The sequence below is a fragment of the Manacus candei genome, unplaced genomic scaffold (genome assembly GCF_025592945.1).
Source record: "Manacus candei isolate 608988 ecotype Guabito, Panama unplaced genomic scaffold, ASM2559294v1 h1tg000374l, whole genome shotgun sequence".
NCBI lineage: Eukaryota > Metazoa > Chordata > Aves > Passeriformes > Pipridae > Manacus > Manacus candei.
This window is the reverse complement of record NW_026138422.1, coordinates 25,708-36,353: the sequence shown is the minus strand read 5'-3', so window position 1 is coordinate 36,353 and position 10,646 is coordinate 25,708. Positions and strand designations below refer to the sequence as shown.

Here is a 10,646-nt window from a genome sequence, read left to right as displayed (position 1 = left end):
GATCCCCCTGGAACACCCTGGGAACCCCCTGGATCACCTCGGGCCCCCCAGAATTCCCTCAGGAATTCCCGGATCGCTCCGAGCTCTCGCCCTGCTCCGATCAGGAGGACAACGGGAATCACCAGCGGCACCGATTCCGGATCATCCCAGACGCCCCCAAATCCCTCTGGAATATCCCAGGACCCTCCAAACCCCCCCCCCCCCCTGCCTCCCCAGGACCCCCCAAATTCCCGGATCACTCCGAGCTCCGGCCCTGGTCGAAGGTTTTTATGGATCAGGAGGATAAGGGGGAACGCGGAGCGCCGGGAACGGCCCCGGCTCGGCCCGGGAGGAGCCCGGGATTCCTTGGGATGGATCCCGGGAAAACCCCCCCGGGATCCCCCCGGATCCCCCCCCCCGGGATCACTTGAAGATCTTGCCCTGGTTGAAGGGTTTCCCCACGTGCCGGAATTCCCCTTCCCACAGGAAATATTCCGTGACCAGGGTCCGGCACTCGGCGCTGTCGGGGTCCAGCTTGCGCCAGGTGTAGGACTCGTAATCCACCTGCCAGTCCGGGCACAGCTGGGAAAACACATGGAAAAACTGGGAATTAGCCCCAAAGGAGCTGATATTCCAAGGATTGGGATATTACAGAGGGATTTTTGGGGGAATTGGGAGGGGTTTGGGGGGTTTAGGGGGGTTTCCAGCAGGTGTAGGACTCGTAATCCACCTGCCAGTCCGGGCACAGCTGGGAAAAAACATGGAAAAACTGGGAATTAGCCCCAAAGGAGCTGATATTCCAAGGATTGGGATATTACAGAGGGATTTTTGGGGGAATTGGGAGGGGTTTGGGGGGTTTAGGGGGGTTTCCAGCAGGTGTAGGACTCGTAATCCACCTGCCAGTCCGGGCACAGCTGGGAAAACACATGGAAAACTGGGAATTAGCCCCAAAGGAGCTGATATTCCAAGGATTGGGATGTTACAGAGGGATTTTTTTGGGAATTGGGAGGGGTTTGGGGGGTTTAGGGGGGTTTCCAGCAGGTGTAGGACTCGTAATCCACCTGCCAGTCCGGGCACAGCTGGCAAAAAACATGGAAAAACTGGGAATTAGCCTAAAAGGAGCCGATATTCCGGGAATTGGGGGGTTGTAGAGGGATTTTTTTGGGAATTGGGAAGGGTTTGGGGGGTTTCCAGCAGGTGTAGGACTCGTAATCCACCTGCCAGTCCGGGCACAGCTGGGAAAACACATGGAAAACTGGGAATTAGCCCAAAAGGAGCTGATATCCCGGGAATTGGGGGCGGTCACAGGGTTTTTAGAGGGGGCTTGGAGGATCTGGGGGAGCTTGGGAGCATTTCCAGGGAATTTTAGGGGGTTTGTTTGGGGCTTCAGCCAGAGTTTGGGAATATTTGGGGGGGGGGGGAAGGAGGGGTTTTGGGGTGGATTTGGGATATTTTGGGATGATTTTGGGGTGTCACTCACAGTAAAGGAGGCTCCTGCCCCCGGAAAAGCCAGAGGAGGGATTTGGGGATATTTTGAGGTGGATTGGGGATATTTTGAGGTGGATTTGGGATATTTTGGGATATTTTGGAGTGGATTTGGGATATTTTGGGGTGGATTTGGGCTATTTTGGGATATTTTGGAGTGGATTTGGGATATTTTGGGGTGGATTTGGGCTATTTTGGGATATTTTGGAGTGGATTTGGGATATTTTGGGGTGGATTTGGGCTATTTTGGGGTGTCACAGTAAGGGAGGCTCCTGCCCCCGGAAGAGCCAGAGGAGGGATTTTGGGGTGGATTTGGGATATTTTGGGCTATTTTGGGTGTCACTCACAGTGAAGGCCAGCTCCTGCCCCCGGAAGAGCCAGAGGAGGGATTTGGGGATATTTTGGGGATATTTTGGGCTATTTTGGGTGTCACTCACAGTGAAGGCCAGCTCCTGCCCCCAGAAGAGCCAGAGGAGGGATTTTGGGGTGGATTTGGGCTATTTTGGGGTGGATTTGGGGATATTTTGGGGATATTTTGGGCTATTTTGGGTGTCACTCACAGTGAAGGCCAGCTCCTGCCCCCGGAAGAGCCAGAGGAGGGATTTTGGGGTGGATTTGGGCTATTTTGGGGTGGATTTGGGGATATTTTGGGGATATTTTGGGCTATTTTGGGTGTCACTCACAGTGAAGGCCAGCTCCTGCCCCCGGAAGAGCCAGACCCCCGAGATGGAGCTGTCGTGGTCGGTGCCGAAGAGGATCACGCTGGCAAAGGCGTTTTTACGGAGCTTGTCCAGGCGCTGGAACATCCCTGGAATGGGGGAGACACGTCAGGGGCAGGGAGAAGGGAGGGGAGGGAGAGGGGAGGGGAGAGAAGGAAGGGAAAGAGGGGAAAAGGGAAAGAAGGAAAAGGGAAAAGGAAAATGAGAAAAGGGGAAAAGGGGAAAAGGGGAAAAGGGGAAAAGGGGAAAAGGGGGAAAAGGGGAAAAGGGGAAAAAGGGGAAAAAGGGGAAAAGGGGAAAAGGGGAAAAGGGGAAAAAGAAAGGGAAAATAGAGAAGTGAAGGAAAGAGAAGAGAAGGGGGGAAAGGAAGAGGAAAAGGAAAACGAGAAAAAAGGGAAGGAAGAAAAGAAAAGGAGAGAAGGGAAATGGAACGAGGAGGAAAGAGGGGAGGAAGAGGAGGAGGAGCACGAGGAGGAGGAGGCCGAAGGCTCTCACCAGGGATGAGGTTGCAGCTCATGGAGGTCTGAGGGGAGCTCAGGGAAGGACGAGAACAGGAAGGACAAGGAGAAGGTGACAGAAGGGAGATGGGGATGAGGATGAAGATGAGGAGGATGATGAAGAGGATGAGGCCGCAGCTCATGAAGGTCTGGGGGAGCTCAGGGAAGGGAAGGATGAGGAGAAGGTGACAGGAGGGAGATGGGGATGAGGATGGAAATGAGGATGAGGAGGATGAGGAGGATGATGAAGGCTCTCACCGGTGATGAGGTTGTAGCTCATGAAGGTCTGGGGGAGCTCAGGGAAGAGGAGGACAAGGAGGGGAAGGACAAGGAGGAGGTGGCAGGAGGGAGATGGGGATGAGGATGAAGCTGAGGATGATGAAGATGAGGATGAGAGGATGAGGAGGCTGAAGGCTCTCACCGGTGATGAGGTTGCAGCTCATGAAGGTCTGGGGGAGCTCAGGAAGGGAAGGACAAGGAGGAGGTGGCAGGAGGGAGATGGGGATGAGGATGAAGCTGAGGATGGTGAAGCTGAGGATGAAGCTGAGGATGATGAAGATGAGGAGGATGAAGGCTCTCACCGGTGATGAGGTTGCAGCTCATGAAGGTCTGGGGGAGCTCAGGGAAGGGAAGGATGAGGTGACAGGGGGGAGATGGGGATGAGGATGAAGCTGAGGATGAAGCTGAGGATGATGAAGCTGAGGATGGTGAAGCTGAGGATGGTGAGGATGAGGAGGATGAAGGCTCTCACCGGTGATGAGGTTGCAGCTCATGAAGGTCTGGCTCAGCTCCTCGGGGAAGCGGTACTGGGCGTACCAGAGGGACCAGCCCTCGCGGTCAAAGTGCTCCCAGAAGTGGGGCAGGGCCACCCCCAGAGTGTCCTCGTTGGAGTATTTGCGCTTGAACTCGTCCAGCACGAACGGGCTGGGGGGACACGGGGCACAGGGAGGGACAGGGGGGCACAGGGAGGGATGGGGGACATGGGGGGACAGGGAGGGACAGGGAGGGACAGGGGGGACACGGGGGGACAGGAGGGACAGGGAGGGACAGGAGGGGATAGGGGGACAGGGGGGGACAGGGGGACAGTGAGGGACAGGGAGGGACAGGGAGGGATGGAGGATAGGGGGACAGGGAGGGACAGGGGGGACAGGGGACAGTGAGGGACAGAGGGACAGGGAGGACATGGGGGGACAGTGAGGGACAGGGGACAGTGAGGGATGGGGGACAGGAGGGGATAGGGGGACAGTGAGGGACAGGGGGACAAGGGGGACACAGGGGGACAGTGAGGGACAGGGGGGACACAAGGGACAGGAGGGGGATGGGGGGACAAGAGGAATATGGTCACCCCCTGAGGGTGATCCCAACCCCGCCCAGTTGGGCCCTGGGTGCCTCCAAACCCCTCCAAGGTGTCCCCAAACCCCCTCGAAGTGTCCCCAAACCCCATCAGAGTGCCCCCAACCCCTCCCAGGGTGCCCCCAAACCCTCCTAGATGCCCTCCAACCCCCCCCCCAGGGTGCCCCCAAACCCCCTCCAAGGTGCCCCCAAATCCCCTTGAAGTGCCCCCAAACCCCCTCGAAGTGCCCCCAACCCCCCCCAACCCCTGTGACGACGTTCCCAAACCCCCTCAAAACGCCTCCAAACCCTCTCAGATGCCCCCCAGGTGCCCCAAACCACCTCCCCCCAGGTGCCCCCTCACCTCTTGGGCAGGTGGGCAAAGGGGTCCTTGGCCTTGGGCTCGGCTGCCAGGACCTGCTCACACTCATCCAGCTCCTCCTCGGCCTCCGGCCGCTTCTCCTCCTTCCTGGGGGGCTTCTCCTTCTTGGGGGGCTCCTTCTCCTTCTCCTTGCGGGGGGGTTTGTCCTCCTTCCGGGCCTGTGTCTCTGCAAACTTCTTGGCTGTCCCCCCAAAAACACCCCCCAAAGTCACTTTTTCCTCCTCAGAAAAAATCCCCCAATCCCTCTTTTTCCCCCCCTTCCCCCCAAAAAGCTCCTCAGAGCCCCCATTTTTCCATAAAAGTTAAAATTCCCTTTTGCTGCCCCCCAAAACCTTTTGAATTGCCCTTTTTCTCCCCCCCAAAAAAAACCCTTGTGTCCCTGTGTCCCTAAGGGGTGTCCCTGTGTTCCCAAAGTGTCCCCCAGGTGTCTCTGAGTCCCCCCAAGGCCCCCCCAGCCCCTCACCATCGAACTGGGCCTCTCCCAGCACCGTCTTGAACTGGGGCTGGTTGAGGTGTGACCCCCCCAGGGGTGTCCCTGTGTCCCTAAGGGGTGTCCCTGTGTCCCCAAAGTGTGTCCCTGTGTCCCTAAGGGGTGTCCCTGTGTCCCCAAACTGTGTCCCTGTGTCCCTAAGGGGTGTCCGTGTCCCCCACGTGTCCCTGAGTCCCCCCCAGGACCCCCCCAGCCCCTCACCATCGAACTGGGCCTCTCCCAGCACCGTCTTGAACTGGGGTTGGTTGAGGAGTGACCCCCCAGGGGTGTCCCTGTGTCCCTAAGGGGTGTCCCTGTGTCCCCAAAGTGTGTCCCTGTGTCCCCAAAGTGTGCCCCTGAGCCCCCCCAGGACCCCCCCTGCCCCTCACCATCGAACTGGGCCATCCTCTGGCACAACTGGACCTCTCCCAGTACGGCCTTGAACTGGGGCTGGTTGAGGCAGGTGAGGAACCAGCGGTTGACGTTCCCGAAGGGTCCCCGGAACGCCGGGTCCAGCACCTGGGAAAGGGGGGACACGACACCCCCTCAGCACTGGGAACCACCCCTGGGACCCCCAAATACCCCCTGGGACCCTCAAACACCCTCTGGGATCTCCCCAGGATCCTCTAACCCCCTGGAACGCTGAGTTCAGCATCTGGCAAAGGGGGAACACGACACCCCCTCAGCACCCCCTGGGACCCCCAAATACCCTCTGGGACCCTCAAACACCCCCTGGGATCTCCCCAGGCCCCCCCTACCTGCTTGTAGAGCCAGAGCAGGGCACAGACCAGGGTGATGTCAGCCAGGGACACCCCCCTGGGACCCCCATGAACCTACCCAAGCCTCCCCTAAACCCGTCTGGGACCCTCCTAAACACCTCTGGGACCCCCCAAACACCCCCTGGGACCCCTCCAGGTCCCCCCCACCTGCTTGTAGAGCCAGAGCAGGGCACAGACCAGGGTGATGTCAGCCAGGGACACCCCCTGGGGACCCCTTGAAACTCCTCCCAGACCCCTCGAAACGTCCCTAAACCCCCCCAGGACCCCCCTGAACACCCCAGAGAGCCCCCTAAACCCCCCCAGGCCCCCCCCTACCTGCTTGTAGAGCCAGAGCAGGGCGCAGACCAGGGTGATGTCAGCCAGGGACACGCGCTCCCCCACCAGGAAGGTCCTGGTTTTCAGGTGGGCGTCCAGGACCCCCAGCACCCGCCGCACCTCCTCCTTCGCCAGCTCCGTCGCCTGGGGGGGGGGAAAACACCCAAAATTTGGGAGAGGGACCCTGAGAGCACCCCACACCCCCTCCCCACGAGGAGATGGGACCACCCCTGAGGGGGGAAGTCCACGAGAAGAAGCAGCCAGGGGGGGACGGTGGGAGTGGGGGGTCTTCAGAACCCCCCACCCACCAAGGAGACCCCCAAGGACCTCCCAGGTCCTCAGTTCCCTCCCCAGGAGCCCCCCCGACCCCCAAGGAGCCCCCCTGACTCTGAGCCCCCTCAAGGAGCCCCCTGGACCCCCAAGGTCCTTCCTCAATTCCCAACAAGAGCCCCCCCACCCAAAGGAGCCCTCCTTGCCCTCAGCCCCCCAGGAGGCCTCCCCTTGGCCCCCAGAACCCCTCCAGGAACTCCCCCAGAGGAGCCCCTCGAAGGAGCCCCCCAGACCCCTGAAATCCATCCCAGGACCCCCCTCAAGACCCCCCCAAAAAGCCCCCCCCACCTGCTTGTTGTAGTGCAGGATGCCCAGGGTGGGGAACACCCACGTGCTGGATGGGGGGCACATTTCTGTGTCCCTGACCCCCAGGACCCCCAAAACCCCTCCAGGACCCCCAAAACTCCCCCAGGACCCCCCCAAAAAGCCCCCCCACCTGTTTGTTGTAGTGCAGGATACCCAGGGTGGGGAAGACCCACGTGCTGGCCGGGGGGGCACCACATCTCTGTGTCCCTGTACCCCTGATCCCCAGGGCCCCCCCAAATCCCTCCAGGACCCCCCAAACCCCTCCAGGACCCCCAAAACTCCCCCAGGACCCCCCCAAAAAGCCCCCCCACCTGCTTGTTGTAGTGCAGGATGCCCAGGGTGGGGAAGACCCACGTGCTGGCCGGGGGCACGACGTCGCTGTCGGCGAAGTTGACCCACTGCAGCACCGCGGCCGCCGCCTCGGGGGTGCTGCCCCGGAGCTCCTCCGTGCTCACTGAGGGGGGGAGAGACTAGTTAAGGGCAGGGCAGACTAGTTAAGGGAGGGAGAAACCGGTTAAGGGCGGGTAGAGGTGGATAAAACTCGGCGCCGAGGGATAAAAGTTGTTGTGAGGGGAGTAAAAGTCACTTGGAAGGGGAAGAAGTTGTGGTGGGGGAAGATTAGTTAAAGGGGTTAAGGGTAGGTAAGAAGAGAACAAAACTAGTTAAACACTGAGACTCGTTAATATAAAATAAAACTCTTTAAGGGTGATAAGACTTGTTGATGAGAGGATAAAACTCATTAACGAGCATAAAATTTGTTATAAGGCAATAAAACTTATTTAGAGAGTACAGAGGCTGTTACTGAAAAAAAACTAATTAAGGCAGTTTAAAGAGAGGTGACACAACTGATTAATGGGGGACAAAACCAGTTAAGGGGGGGGCACAGCTGGTTAAGGGAGAACACAGCTGGTTAAGGGGGGCACAGCTGGTTAAGGGGGGGCACAGCTGGTTAAGGGGGGCACAGCTGGTTAAGGGGGGGCACAGCTGGTTAAGGGAGAACACAGCTGGTTAAGGGGGGGGGTCCAGCTGGTTAAGGGGGGCACAGTTGGTTAAGGGAGAACACAGCTGGTTAAGGGGGGGCACAGCTGGTTAAGGGGGGGCACAGCTGGTTAAGGGGGGGGCACAGCTGGGTAAGGGGGGCACAGCTGGTTAAGGGGGACACAGTTGGTTAAGGGAGAACACAGCTGGTTAAGGGGGGGGTCCAGCTGGTTAAGGGGGGCACAGTTGGTTAAGGGAGAACACAGCTGGTTAAGGGGGGGCACAGTTGGTTAAGGGGGGGCACAGCTGGTTAAGGGGGGCACAGCTGGTTAAGGGGGGGCACAGCTGGTTAAGGGAGAACACAGCTGGTTAAGGGGGGGCACAGCTGGTTAAGGGGGGCACAGCTGGGTAAGGGGGGCACAGCTGGTTAAGGGAGACACAGTTGGTTAAGGGAGAACACAGCTGGTTAAGGGGGGGGTCCAGTTGGTTAAGGGGGGCACAGTTGGTTAAGGGAGAACACAGCTGGTTAAGGGGGGGGGTCCAGCTGCTTAAGGGGGGGGTCCAGCTGGTTAAGGGAGAACACAGCTGGTTAAGGGGGGCACAGCTGGTTAAGGGAGAACACGGTTAAGAGGGGGGGTCTACCTGGTTAAGGGGGGGCAATGCTGGTTAAGGGGGGGCACAGCTGGTTAAGGGAGAACACAGCTGGTTAAGGGAGAACACAGCTGGTTAAGGGGGGGTCCAGCTGGTGAAGGGGTGCCCAGCTCACCATAGTAGGCGATGGCGTTGCTCTCGAAGACGCAGAACCCGTCGTCGCCCTCGAACGCCGGGACCTGCGGAGTCGGGGGGGGGGGGAAGAGGAGGAGGCGGTTTGGGCCAGAACCCCCCCAAATCCCCCCTCCCCCCTGGCTCTCCCCTCCCGGGGGGCCCCCCAGGACTCACCTTGCCCAGGGGGAACTTGCGCAGGAACTCGGGGGTGCGGTTGGTCTGCCCGAAGTGGAAGTGGGGCGGCGAGGAGAGGACGCGGAGCCGGGCGCCCGAGTACTGGGCGGCGATGAGCGCCTTGAAGGCCCGCCAGTTCTCGGGGTACGTGTACAGGGTCTGGGGGGCAACACGGCCTCAGGGGGGGCCCCAAAGGGTCAGGAGGGGTTCCAGGGGGTGGAGGGCACGGGAAGGACCAGGGGGGCACAGGGTGGGAGGTTACAGGGGGTCCTGAGTGGGCACAGAGTCGGGTCCTGCAGTGCTGGGCCACAATCAGCGCCTTGAAGGCCCGCCAGTTCTCGGGGTACGTGTACAGGGTCTGGGGGGCAACACGGCCTCAGGGGGGGCCCCAAAGGGTCAGGGGTGGGCACAGGGGGTGGGGGGCACGGAGGGGTCATGGGGTGCAGTCACAGGATGGGCCCAATGGGGTCGCAGATTTGGGCGCCACAATCGGGGCCTTGAAACCCCCCCTGGTTTTCGGGGTCCATGTGAAGGGTCTGAGGGGGGCACAGGGGTCAGGGGGGCCCCAAAGGGCAAGGGGTGGGCACAAGGGGTGGAGGGTACAGGAGGGACCGGGGGGCACAGGGTGGGAGGTTACAGGGGGTCCTGAGTGGGCACAGAGTCGGGTCCCGCAGTGCTGGGCCACAATCAGGGCCTTGAAGGCCCCCCAGGTCTAGGGGTCCATGTGAAGAGTCTGTGAGGGAACACGGGGTCGGGGGGGGCCCCAAAGGGTCAGGGGTGGGACGGGGGGTGGGGGGCACGGAGGGGTCGTGGGGTGTGGTCACAGGATGGGCCCAATGGGGTCGCAGATTTGGGCGCCACAATCGGGGCCTTGAAACCCCCCCCGGTTTTCGGGGTCCATGTGAAGGGTCTGAGGGGGGCACAGGGGTCAGGGGGGGGGGCCCCAAAGGGTCAGGAGGGGTCACAAGGAGTGGGGGGCATAGGAGGGACCGGGGGGCACAGGGTGGGAGGTTACAGGGGGTCCTGAGTGGGCACAGAGTTGGGTCCCGCAGTGCTGGGCCACAATCAGGGCCTTCAAGAGTACCCCCAGTTTTCAGGGTCCATGTGAGGGGTCTGGGGGGGGCCCAGGGGTCAGGGGGGGGGCCAAAGGGTCAGGAGGGGTCACAAGGGGTGGTGGGCACGGGAGGGTCTCAGGGGGATCCCGGGAGGGGTCCCAGGGTGGGCACAGAAGGGGCACAGAGTCAGGAGCTGCAATTAGAGCCCTGAAGAGCCCCCCAGGTGTGGGGCTACGTGTGCAGGGTCTGGGGGGGCACAGGGGTCAGGGGGGGCCCCAAAGGGTCCGGAGGGGTCCCAGGGGGTGGGGGGCACGGAGGGGTCATGGGGTGAGGTCACATTGGGGTCACAGAATTGGGCGCCACAATCAGGGCCTTGAAACCCCCCCTCAAGTCTTGGGGTCCATGTGTAGGGTCTGGGGGGGGGTCAAAGGGTCGTTAAGGGGGCAGGTGGGGGGGGGGTCGTGGAAACGGGGGGGTCACAGGAGCGGGGGGGGCTGTGGGGTCACTGACGTGACTTTTCGGGGTCTGGGGGGTGGATGTGAAGGCACAGGGACCCCCCCCACGCTGGGGGGGCACCGCGGTCACTGCCCCGCACCGGCGAGGGGGGGCCCCCACGGGACCCTCAAGGACAACGCGGTGACCGCCCTACCCAGAAGCCCCCCCCGCAGCCACAGACCCCTCCGGACCCCCCCTCACCCCCCACCGCCCCCCCAGGCCGCTCCATCCCCGCCTCCCCTCAGGCCTCCCCTCAGGCCTCGCCACCCCCCCACCCCCCCAAAATCACCGCCATCCGTGCCCCTCTCGCCGACCCCTCGCCCCCAAACCCGGCCCAGCCGGTGCCCGGGACCCCCGGGGTCGTCCCGGTGGCGGCGGGGCGGGCGGGGGGCGGCGGCGGAGGGGGGATGGCGGCGGATGGCGCGGGGACCGCGCTCACTCACCCCCGACACGGCCATTTTGGCGAGACCAGAGAGGCCGGGGGGCGGCGCCGCGCGGCCGCAAAGCGCCGCGGTGCTGGCACAGCGCGACGGGCGCGCGACGCCGAGGCCGCCGGGCCGTAAAGCGCGGCCGGTTGCCGCGGAAA

At 61.6% G+C, this 10,646-nt stretch overlaps 1 protein-coding gene across 1 annotated transcript; it reads right to left on the bottom strand.

The window, feature by feature from the left end:
* Nucleotides 1-252: 252 nt before the first annotated feature.
* On the bottom strand, nt 253-10,622 carry EEF1G (eukaryotic translation elongation factor 1 gamma). The gene is made up of 10 exons (XM_051775834.1): nt 10,504-10,622; nt 8,511-8,669; nt 8,338-8,401; nt 6,905-7,047; nt 5,958-6,101; nt 5,253-5,382; nt 4,377-4,575; nt 3,432-3,604; nt 2,148-2,272; nt 253-561 (listed from the first exon to the last, which is right to left on the bottom strand). The coding sequence occupies exons 1-10, from the start codon at nt 10,516-10,518 to the stop codon at nt 403-405; spliced, it is 1,311 nt and encodes a 436-aa protein (XP_051631794.1). The 5' UTR covers nt 10,519-10,622; the 3' UTR covers nt 253-402.
* Nucleotides 10,623-10,646: the final 24 nt, after the last annotated feature.

What these genes read in the sequence shown, in the direction of transcription:
- EEF1G (XM_051775834.1), bottom strand. An exon ending in TCCTGCACTACAACAAGCAG is followed by an intron (nt 6,102 to 6,904) that starts GTGGGGGGGCTT and finishes CCCCCCCCCCAG; the next exon opens with GCGACGGAGCTGGCGAAGGA. An exon ending in GAGGATGGCCCAGTTCGATG is followed by an intron (nt 4,576 to 5,252) that starts GTGAGGGGCAGG and finishes TTGGGGGGACAG; the next exon opens with CCAAGAAGTTTGCAGAGACA.